This window comes from Sinohyriopsis cumingii, chromosome 9 (assembly GCF_028554795.1).
Source record: "Sinohyriopsis cumingii isolate HCF-2022 chromosome 9, ASM2855479v2, whole genome shotgun sequence".
Lineage (NCBI taxonomy): Eukaryota > Metazoa > Mollusca > Bivalvia > Unionida > Unionidae > Sinohyriopsis > Sinohyriopsis cumingii.
This window is the reverse complement of record NC_142969.1, coordinates 29931877-29947605: the sequence shown is the minus strand read 5'-3', so window position 1 is coordinate 29947605 and position 15729 is coordinate 29931877. Positions and strand designations below refer to the sequence as shown.

General features: G+C 34.0%; 2 protein-coding genes across 3 annotated transcripts in view; both read left to right on the top strand.

Moving 5' to 3' along the window:
• Positions 1-15729, top strand: part of LOC149791475 (uncharacterized) — a 201556-nt gene that overhangs the window by 88746 nt on the left and 97081 nt on the right. The window lies entirely within an intron of this gene.
• Positions 15386-15729, top strand: part of LOC149791477 (uncharacterized) — an 82467-nt gene continuing 82123 nt past the window's right edge. The window contains exon 1 of the mRNA XM_089971303.1: positions 15386-15596. Coding sequence (XP_089827429.1) covers positions 15524-15596 — 73 coding nt within the window. The 5' untranslated portion in view covers positions 15386-15523. The remainder of the gene's footprint in view (positions 15597-15729) is intronic.

The window sequence follows — 15729 nt, the reverse complement described above, 5'->3', positions numbered from 1 at the left end:
TTCTCAGCGACAGGTAAGCAAGAGCCAGTAAAGCATATTTCAGCATTACCGAATGATGTCAGAATGATAATAATCGGTCCATCTGGGTCTGGTAAAACGCAATTACTGTTTAATCTTATGAGATGATTAAAGTGGGACAAGTTGTATTTTAGTTACACCATCAGTCAATGATCAGAGATGCTACGATGTACTTAAAATTTTTATGAATATACAAAATTGTTAAATAAAAATGGTGATGACATTATTATTTTTATAACCGATATTGATGAAGCGCCGAGTGTTGATGAATACATGGATTTATTAGTAATTCAGTTGTTTACGACGACGTAATGTTAAATAAACAATCAAATCCAGCTCGCATATTTTCTCGATGTAGGCATAAAAATACTGCTATAATTTATGTCACTCAACGATATACACAAATACCAAAAGTGATCAGATATAACTGTAACAGTTTAGTTGTATTTAACGGAGTTGATGCACATACCTCAAGAAATATTCTTCAAACTTGGTGCAGAGGAGATATGAACATCATTAGATTTCGAAACTTCTTTTCAAAATCATAATCTACTCAACACGAATTTATAACAATATATTTACACGATCCTCGATCGCGATATCGTATAGGCCTTGATACAATTTTGGTTGATAATCATAGCAGCAGAGGAGGCGCGACCTCAAATAAGTATCCAGACGGGTGAAAAAAGACAGTTTGACGTTATACCTTTTCGTAGAAAGTTTATGTTTTCAAAAATAGACCTTCCAACAGTAATATCTTCACCCTTTTTCGTTTATCGTAGGAAGCCTTAGTTTTCGAAAGGGGTATGTTCGCCTTCTCTGCTGATCAAGTGGATGAATCACCTGACCAGCCCAGTAAGATCAGTACCATTTACAGCTGCGATTGTTCCCTCCATCTGTGTGGACCTTTTCTTGAAGATTAAAATCCCATAATTTGTCTCCTATCATTACTGAGTGTGTGTGATTTGTGGGTTTTTTTGACGTAGTTATATCAATTTTTCAATCATATCGCTATGATGTCTGCTTTGTGGCAGTTTACAGCGTTGTCTAGCACTGGGGCATCATGCCGCAGACATGTAGCATGATGCCACACCCAATCACATTATTCTGACACCAGGCCGAGTAGTCCTAATACTATCTTCTTAATGAGGAGCGCCAAGCGAGGCATCTGTTAGTACCGTTTTTAAAGTCTTTGGTTTGACTTGGCCGGAGTTCGAACCCGCGACCTCCCTTCATCCCAGGTGGACGTTCTAACCACTAGGCCAACGGAGCGTTAAGCCTTGACTTTATATAATTAGCTGTAACTATCTGCACAAGATTGAGATTATGATGAGAGAACGGTTATCGCATGGCTTCTTATTTTAAAGAAACTAGAATTTGCAAGAAGTAGCCTGATGTGCATCAAAACCTATAGTCAATCTAAATATTCTGTAATTAGTAGAAGTGTCCTCGTTCTGGAATTATCAATTATGCGGCAACGTTATATCCACAACACCTTTTCCTTGAGTTACAACAAAACAATGGATTTTAAGGATTGGAACAGTCATTCACTTGACATTCAAATTGGTGAATGCACTTTGGCGGATCAAAAAGATATTGTATTGCTTTGTCCTAGCGACATCTACTGGATTTAATTAGTTGTCTCACTTAGTATGTAATTCCAGCTAACCAATAGCGTGTAACAACGGTACAATGTTCATCGGCTAGAAATGGTTTAGTCAATTTACTTAAAAAGGATCATTTGTAGGTTCAGCATCGAAATTTTGACAATGTACCAGAGAGAAGGCATTACATACTTATTTAAGTGAAAGGTATTTGTACAAACGTTCTAGGAAAATTGCTTAATTGCCAGTTCACCCAGGTTGGGTGCGCCTTTTGTCTAGGTCACGTAGGAACAGTGTTCAAATTTGAACAGCTTAATTTTGATTATATGCGGTGGTTTGCTCGCTACGCCAAGGTGTACATAGGGTTAAAATATCGGAACCTTGGCTTGCAAAGATGCGTTTCGCTTGAAGAAAACGTGTTCTAAAGGAACCTATATCAAAGTTATTCTTCGCGTATAATGTAAATACCATATATTTGCATGTCATTACCATATAAATTCAAAGACTGAGGTGGGTAAAGGTTAGACCGATTGTTTAAAGAATATATATTTTATAACGAACTCCTGCGAACGATGGACAACTGTTTGAGTCAGTGCATACGTTGAACAGACACAATTATAAAGTGTAATTTACGTTCGTCTCTGAATTCATATTTCTCGTTACACAGATAACAATTTGTATTCCTGCTTTTTTTATACCAATACAAGCACAAAATTTATAAGGTGTGTCCATCATTAATTTGATATAGTAAATGCCAAAGGTTTTCTAGTTAGATAAATCAGAAGTGTAGATTATGACACTTGATTCACCGATTCCAAAAGAAAGTTTGACAAAATTGAAAGATTCATTATTACATATAAAATGAGAAACGATTTTAAATTAATGAGTAAGCGTTACATAAACAGAATCAAAATTAAATACTTATTAATTCTTTAAAGATGATACTAATAGAGATTGAAATGATTTTGCAATGAAGCTAAATTATACTAGGAGACAATTTTAATTTCAAAGACTCGGAAATTTTATTCTGTAAAAGCTCAGCTATTCTTACTTACTACGTTTATGAAGAGGCCAACCCAGGCCCTGCGACATAGTGAACATACGTGCAAAGGAAGGTATCATTGAACATTTAGTCGATATTTTTCATCATAACTTTGAGCAGGACATAGGAGATACTATATGTTTCATCTTTTACTGGATTAAAGATTCCTCGCTTAATTGAGATATATCACTTTAGGAGCTGAAACCCACACATAGATTTTCCTCCTTGTGTGAAAACAAACGGGCTTGTTGTTTTTTGTAAAAAAATTTAAACAAATTGCTTTTGTCTTGAATACATCAGAACAATAATTAGATCATTACAGATCAGTACAGTGACCGAGTGGTCTAAAGCGCTTTTCGTTATAGATCACTGCCATCTCACCTCTTTCTGCGTGGGTTTGAGTCTCGGATTCGGCTAATGTGGATATGTGAGAAAGCTTGCCAATAGCTTCCGGTGGGTCGGTGGTTCTTTCCGGAGTTGTCCCGGGTTCTTCATCCACCATTAATACTGGCCGTCATGTATAGCCTATCGTGTGCTGAAAAATGGCGTTAAACCCTACAACAACAACAACACTACAGTCTAGAAGCTAAGAAAGATGACTTTTCATTATAGGATATAACTGAACTAGATTGATCTGAATTTACCATAAACACTTAAATCTAATATACAGTTGAAATAATGTTGAATTTGCTGTAATTTCCTCCATGATTATATGTTATGCAATCTGTATTTTGTTCTTGACCATTGTTCAAAATGACGTTTATGGTGAACTTGACCAGTGACATTTATTTTGTAAACAACATAATTCATAACTAATATTTTTCAATGTTCATATCATGAAAATGGAAAGAAACAAGTTTTCTTCTATCTAAATGTAGGACATCAGTTTTCCACTTATGAAGTCCTAAACGCGTTCACAAATTTGAATGTATTAGAGAGGAATCTCACCTACATCCTGGCTCTATCATTCTATCTTAGCATTTCATATAATATTGTTTACTTAAAACATTCGTCATTCTTGCCTTATCATCTGAAGCAAGATCAAGCTTATTGTTGTATCCAGTTTTTTATTTGGGTTGGATTATTTACTCCAATATTTATTCACTGGAATTACCTTGTGCTCAAAAATATTCTTGAACCAAACTGTTAACTAGTAGTCATATTGAATTCACACAAGGACATTTTGGATTATAGTATTGTCACACATCAAACAACTGTTAATAATATAGCTCATTCAATGCCGTTGGGAAATTAACACACTCGAGACTACAGGCACGCCAAAACATTCCATGTTGGAATTGATTTGGAACACCATTCTAATTAAATTGAAACTGCTTACAGTTTGGGGTTTTCTTAAAACTATTAAGACTGCTTGGGATTTATTTCACAACTCTGCAAATTCTTTTAACATTTTCACTTAGTATCTTATGGAAATGGAATATTTGCTGTATTTGTGTAAACATTTTTTTTTTTGGTTTTCTCTCTCTCTCTCTCTTCTTTTATTTTCTTTAAGACCGTAAAGTCGAAAAAACAACTAATGAGATGTCAGGTCTTTAATGGAATCAAGGCTTCCACCAATGGTAAAACGACATTAAAAGCAGCTAAGCATGTGTCATCAGTATAATGTTTGCGTGTCAATCCCATTCGCAAATGTTAAAAGCCAATAGTTTAGATAGGTTCTATTTGCATACGGGTATTTTACAACTGTTTGAAACATATATAAAGACTACTCTGCAAGAAACTGAAAACTGCACAACCGTACCGCAAATTTATCTACTGTGTTGTCCGTAAATATTCTTCCAAACAAATCTCCTTATCTTCAGCTTATACTATTATTAATAGTCGATATAAGGCACTCTTTACGTTTTCACTCTTTCTGTCTTTCTTTCTTTCTTTCTTTCATGTATGCATTTACTTCTGTCATAGAAGTTTAAATACTATTTGGTAGCTAAGTGCTAAATAAAGGAGAAACAAACGTACACGTACATTCCAATAAGTACCTTAACCCAATATATTAGCTCCATGGATCATCTTTATGCTCAGGCACTTCTGAGTCTGCGGCAATGGTTGATTATGTGAAGTATACGAAAACGAGAGAGAGAGAGTTCATTTTTATCCGGTGCCGGTAAAGATCTTCTTCACAGTATACCTCATCACCATAGGAATCCAATTAAAAATACATTAATTAAGACTGGGGGTACACATTTCATACTTAAGTTTAAAGATAACAACACGAAGCTTGTTTCCAGTTTTTATTATTCTTTCCTGTAATTGCATAAATTATGTAAATTATTTCGCTGAATAATCATTAATATGCATTATGTGTGAACATGCTTCACCAAGATGGTAAATATGTTTTATCAAAACGATATTAAAGAAAAGCAGAAGAAATTAAATTGTATGTTAATGAATTCTGTATAGTTCAGTGTACAATTGCGTTTTGATAGACGCGTAAGCCTATCAAAAAGTAATTTATACTGCAGTATCTTGATAGTTATAAGTCAAACCGAAATGCGAACGCTTTATAGCCGGATCTGCCGTGTGTATCTACCATGTAATAATATGATCTTACTAAAAGAAACAGAAAAATAATATAGGTCGTGCTCAGTGGCGCATTATGCACCAGTAGATCAGAGGTTCGCTGTTTGCGGTTCGGTTGGATCAAAAACCCAACAATAGGGTACTTTCATACGACTGACACTGCTTCATATATCTTACACATCCATCCATTTGCATAACGTACCTCCATTGAATTATTGATGCACTTAAACTCTAGAATACAAACGAAATGATTTTCCTAATTGAAATGTCTTCTGTAATATTCAAAGTTTTGGTGTTTTTGTCGTTCGGTTTGCATATTCGTTTTACGTAATGTCCACAAGCTCAAATTTAAATATTACCACCTATAAGTTAAAAGTTAAAGCTGTAATATAAATTATCAAATGTGTCACTCCCACGGACATAACGAGTTAACTGTTATTGATGTCACTTTCTAACTCATCTACGAAGACGGTCTTTCTGCATTCATTCGCACATCATGCAGATCACTCATCTAATTGCAGTATTTATTGCACACAACAACAGTTCCTGCTCAAATGTAAGACAATCTCTTTACAGTATAGACGAGCGACCTCTTTCATTGTCAACAGCCATATCTTTTTGGTGTACTTGGTTAGCTCAAGACATAGATAATATAACTTCGGGCCATTTCCATTGTCATATGAATCCCAAAGCGTATAATTGGCAAGTTATTTTTGACACAAAATTCCGGTTTGGTATATTGCTTTCAACACGTGCTGATTAAAGACGTGTTATTTTCATGCGAAATTAATTGCCAACACGGCTGGGTTTTATGCTTACCTCATTGTCTTTTCTACTTTATGAACTCATGCCTAAATAATTGTACTGGATTCTTCTCATCTTGCAGACATTCATTCACGTCAATAACGTTAAAGGTGTTTGTGGCAGCGCCTAAGATGTGCACTGTATCCAATGAACTTTTCTTCTAGGTCAGATTTGGTTGATTTTCTGTTGTTTCAATCATGATGGAAGACTACCGGGGTTTGTACGGTTATTTCATGTTTCAATAGCACCTTCAACGTTCAGACCTACTCGTTTAAGCATAACAAACAGTTGTCAGAAAAAATATCCTAAGATATCTGTCCCCATCTTCTTGGAAACTATCGTGTTGGTAAGAACGTTTGATCGGAGCGCTGCATCTACGAAATTCGGTTAATCTATTATATTCTTTAAATCATTCTGAAGTCACAATGTTTTATTTTTCTTATTACTGCATATAAATGAATTTAGGCCCTGATGCAATTTGCCCTGTCTCATTGTTGATCAGTTGTGACGGAACTCAATCTAAGTCAAATGAATTCCGGTACTGGATGGCAGTTTCCATCATCTTAGAGACTGGTGTATCATTAGTCATCGCCTTGATGAGGCACGTTAGTATGCATTATGGCAGAGTGACGTAAATGACTAGACATATTATGCTGTTCCATTCTTGATTATCATCCACCGTTTCATGAAAGCTTCCTTCTCAATGCAAGTCCTACCCTTTGCTGTTGATGTCTCTGTTCAGGGAGAGTTTCAAGAAGATATGTTGCCATACAATGGAAAATGTTATGATATGGTCTGCTTCACTGCCTACAAGTATTTATGTTTCGATGCATTGTTTTTCCATCTCTGTCAAGTCTACCACACAATGGTACATATTTGTCACATTCTATTCTTTATGCAGTGCAAAACAACGATACAGGTCCACATGTTTCACTAAGATGAAGACCAAAGGTACTCACGCGTTCAACTTATAAAAATAATAGTAACATGTGTGTACTCCTTAAATAAGCGTATCTCAACAAGCAAACTATTCCAACGATCGTCCTACCTTCTGGAAGCCTCCACAGGCTTTCCGAAAAGTCTAAAAGGGTTTGCTTGCCCTTTGTAACACGAATAACTGACTTTTATAATTTGACTTCAATGCCTCCCACAGTTCGTCCAGTTCCTGAACACCATTAGGATATTCAAGACTTTTGGCATCGTTATTCATCCACATCTTCGTTATAACAAATACGTTCCTATATACAGCTTATAACGCACGTTTAATACCTATATTACTTCTTTCCTTGAAGCATTTCTCGAGTGGAGTGTGCTGTTAAATAACAGTCCAGCTTATGGATGTTTTGATGAAACTATTATATTACTGCATCACCTTGGACATCGGTATTGTCGTTTATCCCCTTTGGATATAAATTATAACTATGGGTTTAGGAGTGCACAATATTTCCTACACTTGCCTATGACGTCTTGGCAAGTGAAAATAACTTCTAGGCTGTTTGAGTAGAACATTTATCAGTACAATCCAATAATCTTCTGACAAGGAAAAACAAAACAAAATCAAACAGCAAGTTGGGAAGAAATTCAGTACATGATGCAGCGACAATATGCCAGTTTGGCTCATAACGTATTATGTCCATGATACGTGCAGCTTTCCACCTCAGTATACAAGTTAATGGGTAAAGGACCTGTTGGCAAGCTTCAACATTGTCAGAAATATCTATATGACTTTGCAGTTCGTGTGATTTACGCAGTGCACTGTACGCTGTTATTTGCTGGAACATATAAGGTCATAATGTACTCGGCATTCACCCAATACTATAAACTAATAGGAAGTCATTAAAATGTTGATCTAGAATCCCTTAAATTTCCAGAATATTCATTTGTTCGGAACATTATTTGGAAACGTATCAGATTAGTTGTCCTTAATTGTGCGATGTTCTGACATGTTCTTTTGTCGATGTATCAGTTCGTGGAATGCAGTCACTCTACGTTCCTTCAGTGTTGTCTGTAGATCTTCTTCAGTTTACAATATTACTATAAGAACTGTAATGATGATACTTAGAATAAAACCAGAATCAACTTCTTCATGGATAAAAACAAAATATTAGTTCTGTCTAGCCAATGCAACATATATGACTTTTCCCCTTGTACTACATCATGAAGCACGTCAGTATATTTATTAACTTCTCTCCCATCTCCTATGTTTTACTATTAATGAAACGGACACATGTTGTACTAAAAACTTGGAAGTATCGTCTTTGTTGGAACATATACTACTTGTGGATGATTCAAATTAGATTTGATGGGTTAACGTGCTCTAAAACATTTGTATTATGATTTTTTAGATCAATTGTCGTTTTGTAGAGATTGAAGGTTATGATAAACATTCCATCATAAGCTCACATGCCACGACTAATATGGTATTACGTATATCTATGGAGGTAATCTTGATGACCCTGCTCTTTCTCTCTCCCTCTGTCTGTCTGCCGTTATTAAAGCTCAGGATAAAAACAGTTGTACTGCTCTATTTTTCCTTTTTGTGCTTCGTATTAAATTGGGAAAACTCAAATTGTTCCTTCGTTTCTTAAAATCAGCATGAGTGAAACGCGGACATAAAGTTTGCGTTCACAAAAGAGGAGAACGAAAAAATATATTTGTAATACCAGTTTTATTTTCTTTGTTTTAAAAATTTTGAAATATATGGAATCATTGGTATCAGTTTCAGTTTTACTTATTTTGTATTGGGTTTTCATGGAAACGCGCTATTAATCGTGAGACATACTTAGTAGATATGACCACAACCAGTTATTGTGTGCTGAGCACATTTACGGCTCTCTAAAAATAACTTGTATTTTGTTATACATTCAGCTGATCCCATGTTATGTCTCTTTTAGACTGATCCTATTATATTATCCAGGATGTTTCAATCTGGGATTTAGAGTTGTAGTCTGAAAACGTTGTTTGTTCAGTCAATTAGAACGTGTTTTTCAGTTCTATTTTCCGTTAAAATAAACAATGTTATAAATATGAGTTTTAAATCTCCAAACTATTTAGTATTTCGTATAAGATGCACATCTACTCTTGAATTAATAAATTTAAATAGTAATTGATAGTTGCAATGAAGGATGCATATATTTAACTGTAACATGATTACCGACATAATACAAGGCGTGGAGAATGATAGTGATGACGATATTTGTGATAGTGATGACGATAATACAAATAATAATAATAATAATAATAATGATAATAATAATAATAATAATAATAATAATAATAATAATGATAATAAAAATAATAATAATAATAATAATAATAATGACGACAATATGCAAAATAACAAAAATGATAATTTATAGCACGCATTTTGGTGATGGTATTTATTGTCATTATTATTATCATTATTATTATTATTATTATTATTATTAAGTGTTGCCTTGTTTGTTTATTATTATTATTATTATTATTATTATTATTATTAAGTATGTCAGACCTTCTGGGTTATTATGATAACATTAATGAAAATATCCATGAGTTTATGAATTGTTATCATACGTTCAACATACTTCCGTCGTCGATTATATCTGGCAGAATAACATAGTAATCATCTGGAGAAGGCACACAAGTGTTGAAATGAATTATAGTTTGATCCCTTCCTAGGGAAAACTAAATAGTAAAATATATTTTAAAAAAACATTAAATCTCCGGTTGACAATTTAATAAAAGGTGTCTTTAACACAATTAGTGATCTGTAACATATTAATATCAAGGAGGAAGAATAAGTTACATGCCTAATTATAAAATCTTTGAATCATAACGCGAGGTCAGACAATGATGTAATAGTTATGTCATAACAAAACTTGTGTTAGTTTTTTTCTGTCCTATAACATTTATTGAGGCTACGATTCCTACGCTAACATTATTTTAATTATTGCATTATTTTATTCTATTTATTTTCCAAGCAAAGATTGGTATCTTTATTTTAATGGTACTAATGAGTCATATGCAACTTTAAAGAGCAAACAAACGTCTATTAATGGCCTACATTTAGACACTGTATAGATTCAGTGGATTTGAGGCGTCACAGATTCAAGTCATTGTGCAGGATATAGGTGGAGAAAACGATTCTGTGATTGGGAAAAGTCAAGTATACGAAATACAGGCTGGCTTCTCGCCACCGTTGAAATTGATGTTCAGTACAGCAGTATGGTAACGATTCTCTAGCGAGGAAAAATTGCTGGATCGCATTGCAAGATCGAAATAGATGACATAGTCGTAAAACTAGATTCTTGCGTAGGTAATAATGACATAAATGGCGATACTAAAATTTCAAGTTCGATAGTCCTATCAACGAAGTGATGGGTATTTTCCTCTTTTCTGGTGTTATTATCGAATATAAATCATTTTGTTGCACAAACATGATAAATTATTCAAGGGTGGGGATACGCCCAGTGAAAAAATATTTCTTTCTCTTAAATCCGACCTTAACCCAGGAAAAAGAAAAATTTATTTCCATTAAGTCATTGCTTTCAAAAGGATTTTAATCTCATTACAACACATCTTGTGTCATTTTTCTTACTCATCTCATACTCAATATGCACTTTTGAAAAAGCAGACAATCAACAATGTCTACTCTAATATATGTTCATCCTCTAATGCGTGGTTCTTGCTTTTATCGCTGGCATCATATGCCTATTTGCCCTGCTTCTATTGTTTGGATATAAGGGTGGGTTCGTGTAGCATAGAAGTTCTGACATGGCACCGATATTACAAGAACATCTATAACTTTCTCGTGTGAAAAAATGGGGATATATTTGTCAGATAAGCATAGAGAAAAAAAAATTGCAATCAAAAAATATTATCTAACATATTTCTTTATTTAACTATTAATTACACACAAATGTAAACTACCCTTTTTTTTCAACACACCTTTTGTCAACGTGTAACCCAAAAGCGTTTGGATAGATGTCAACAAGTTGTAGTCTTTTTGTGATACATTGATCCTATCTACTTTCAGATTGTAACTTTCTGGACGGACTTTGCAGCTGAAAAGAAAATGGGTGGACAGTTCCCACAGGTAGCAAACAATAAGCACTCTCTTTGATCAATTTAACACAGAGGAAACCTTAATTTTACATATCTGAAGCTGTTCTACGTATATGAGTGCATGATAGATTTTCCTTTATTATAAATGGTTTACATATATAATGTCATTTTACCGTGTTTCTTTTCATTAAAAGTATCGATGTCCAGTTTCCCTTTAAATATTGACGAGCTTCGAGCTGCTAATCTAATGATTCCTAGTCCTCATTTCTGACAACATGCATTCTTTCTCAGAATGTTTCGTTATTGGTCACAGTAGTATTTATAGTTGACAGATTATTCCGATATTATTAGTTCTGGTTAATATCAGGTTCATTTGTATCCAGTACCCTATTTTCAAAATTGGATTAAGATATGAACGCAATTTCAAGTTCATCTGACTAATTGGGCATAAGTTGATAAAATTGCTCTATATGGCCTATATAATGGTGAGTGAAGCAAATGACACGAATTATGCGGAACCTTTAATCAATATTGTTATCAATGGCTAAATCACTCACACATAATGAAAATATTGGGAAGACGTTTGTAAATAGAGTACTATTCCATTGCGTTGATGCTATCTCGGTTCGCTAAGGACATAGTACAGCACACATTTTCCATCGTTTGCATCATGTAAGTCACGAAGATGCAATTAATGAGATGGTAAATGAGGGAAACTCGTATATAAAGGTTATCTTTTTTCACCTGACATAATCTTTCGATATATTTTACTTTTTATTTAACAAGCTTATTCTTTTTTGGTTTAATCGGCAAAAAATAACGTTCGAAAATGTACTATTGATTTATATTCTCTCTCTCTCTCTCTCTCATACCATCTCTAATTAAGACCGACACAGTACCTGCTGTCGACACGTTTGTGCCTAGCTATTTTTAAACGTTTAGGAAGAATATTAATGCTCGTTTTAATGACGTTTACAATTAAATTTAGAAAAGGTATTATTACCAAACTTTCTGAGCATACTTCATAATGGATTCTGGTTGCCAAATCACTCAATCAACGTTTTCTCGCTTTTCTTGTTGAAACAATTCGAAAGAGCAAACAATTACAATTTACAGTTTTATATCAATATGCTAGTTCTACTTAAATGAACGTTCCATCAAAACACTTCTGCATAAATGTGTGTTCTTCTTATTCTAGAATTATGTCAAGGGAGATAACACGGGCGGTTATTTTGGTCACAAAGTATTCGTTACTTATAGCGATTAATTTCGTGAATTAGGTAGTTGCAAAATTTCACAAGCGTATTTTTTACACATATACAAAAGCAATACAACGCTACTATTTTAAGAATTTTCTTTATATTTGACAACTCAAAATAAATATTATAAACTAATGAGAAGGTGGTGGAATGCCAGCCTGTTTTTACCGGATATACTTGTCCAATGCATCTGCCATTCTTCTGTGGATGGTCTTCCTAAAGATCTTGATGGTGAGAGAAAGCACTGTGATGCCGCTCCAGTTTATGCAGTTTTATTAATCTCCTTTCTTGGTTGGTTTTATAATGCTCCTAGAACTGATTCGTTCTCCACTGTCTTTTAAGATTTTTGTCGACAGTCGTGGTATTCCTTTCTCAACAGCTTTTAGCATTTCTGATCTCACTTCATCAAAACCTTGCGCCTTGCCACTCGTTGTTGCCTTGACTGCTGTTTTGACGGTAGAGATTCTCTCTATTTATATATTTTATTTATTTATTTATTTATTAACTTAATACTTTTATTTATCAATGTTAAGAACAATCGTTATTACATAAAATGACTTAAAACACAAACACTTATATTGATGTATAATAAGGGTCATATCGTTATTATGTTGTTCACATTGCAGTTCGAAAATAGTCGGGTAACAAGAATAATGTTTGACGTAGAAAATAAATAATAAATGTTTTTGAATGAATCCTTTGTAGTGTCATATATATATATATATATATATATATATATATATATATATATATATATATATATATATATATATATATATATAACATGCTTAACAGTAATTTTTCCATTAAGTATTTCCTCATCCTAAGTAATTTGAAATCATTGAGTATTTTAGCCATTACAGTTCAAGACAAAGTAAAGATGAATGTATAATACACTAAGGTTTTCACTGGCATTTGTCCCTGGATGCAAATAGAAAACCAATGATATTCCGGTCAAAGGTATTCATTAATGTTTTAATTCACTGTGAGTCTTCTTGGAAAAATACAGTTATTATTTGTTTGAGTTGATGCTAATAAGTAATAAGTGTTGAATCACAATCCAAACTGGCTTCAGGTTGATTTTAACAGGATCAGTTACAGTAAGAGTGAATAGTAAATGTTTTAGTATGGTGATCCTTTTGGTTTGTAAAAGCAATTCTGATATGTGGCCCCATGATGGGGATCGCAATTTTGAAACGACCAAAGAAATTGTAATAATACCTACATATGAAGATGATGATCTTTCATTTATACACCAATACAAGTTGATAATCTGTAAATTTATTGTTTTGCTTTATAATGCATATGATGACGGCAAACTCCAAGCGTAAGTACTAGTATTCCACGGCAAAACTCCAAGCGTAGGTGCTAGTATTCCACGGCAAACTCCAAGTGTATGTACTAGTACTCCACGCCAAAGTCTTAATCTTTACAAAGAGAGCATAAAGGAATGACTTGGCATGAAGAAATTAAATTAGCACTTGGAACGAAACTAACACAAGATCGAAAAAAAATCATACTATTTTGAGAAACATATGAAAAATTTTTTCTTTAAATGAAATCTGAAATAGGTTTGAATGTCCGCTTGATCGCATCAACATGAATGTGATCTCAGTTGCCTTTTCCTCGTACATCCGTGGCGCAGTTTACAGTCTGTTTCGTTGTAATTATTATCAGCGTTATCGCAATAAAGTTGGAACAAATTTCATATTTTTAGTGTTGTCTTATTTTATTTATTCTGTGCTGTCATTTATTTCCATTCCAGTATATTGCTTACCTTGCAGTCGACTTGTCATGTCTTTGCGTGCATAACATTGTTCTTTAAGTATGACCTTTTGGAATGTACAAGCATTTTTCCATGTAAAATTGAGAGCAATATAAATTAGCACGACATGCATGCATATCTGGTTTATTCTCTAGTGAGATGTATGTTACATGTCTGTTATATTCTAGCAAAGATTGCTATCTATTAAAACTTACGTTTCATTATTCCAGAACGTATCTATATCTTTTCCATTTTACAAGGACTTACGTTTTATCTTTCGTTGCAATGGTCTGAAAAATCTTTCACTTTGGTATATGTTGTTTGTAATGTAGAAATAACTTTTGTTTCATCACTCATGCCTTGAATACTTTTCATTCCAGGCAAAAACCAAATCAAAACATAGAAAATGTCTGATTTTTAATATCTCCTGGCTGAAATTAGGTGGGTAGCCATTGGCAAATATTATTTTATGGACCTATTTCACGAAGTTTTAATTTTGGAGTGCCAATTGTTACTGTTTGCCTTGCAATATTTGTTATGAAACAACATCTCCCGCTTCTCACAGAAGTAGCCGGCTCAACGAAATTATTTGAATTTCCTCACCAGTGTTCGTGAAACCTTCTATTCTAAAATATCACATTTCGTCTCCTTTCTTAGGAGTTTGAAAGTGAGCCCACGTGAGCCTATTGCCCTACCATCATTCAATCTCGTTTTGTGTTCCCATGCAAACTTACTTATTACACATAATATTCACCGCAACATCCGAATCTTGATTATGCCTTTCTTGTTTTGAAGCGCAGAACGAGTTCTTTGGTGACCAGAACGTTTCCAGAGGAGAGTATGCTGCTTAAAAAAAAACACGGTACAGGAACGTCGATTATTTTAACGAAACAATGTTTCCTTTTCATTCACAACCAGTATATGAGTCACTATATTTTTTTCCATTTTTTCCATTTTACAAGGACTTGTGTTTTATCTTTCGTTGCAATGGTCTTCAAAATCGTTCACTTTGGTATGTGCTAATTGTAATGTACAAATAATATTTTTCATTCCAGGCAAAAACCAAATCAAAACATAGAAATTGTCTGATTATTAATAGCTCCTGGATGAATTCCCTCACCAGTGTTCGTAAAACCTTATATTCTAAAATATCACATTTCGTCTCCTTTCTTAGGAGTTTGCAAGTGAGCCCATGTTTTTACATGCCCACTACTATGCTACATATCGTCCTACCAGCACTCAAACTCATAATGTGTTCTCATGCAAACTTCCTTATTACATATCCTATTCACCGCTACATCCGAATCTTGATTATTATATTCTTGTTTTGAAACGCGGGGCGAATGCGCATCACTGTCACAAACGCGGAGTAAAGTTAATATTTCAGTGAGAAGATGTTTGAGATTGGGAATTGAGTGGAGTCTATCTAAAGTCATAGGACAAAATGACCATATACGACCGAGTTTTGATTTCTGCTATCATTCAACAAGTATTTATGCACGTTACCATGCATCCCGGTGAGTAAACTACACCGATATCTTTACATTAGTATTAGATGGGATACAGAACGTATGGCCTTTCTCTCTCTATCTCTCTCTCTCTCTCACTCTCTCTTGCACACACATAAAAGCACATGAACACATGCACACA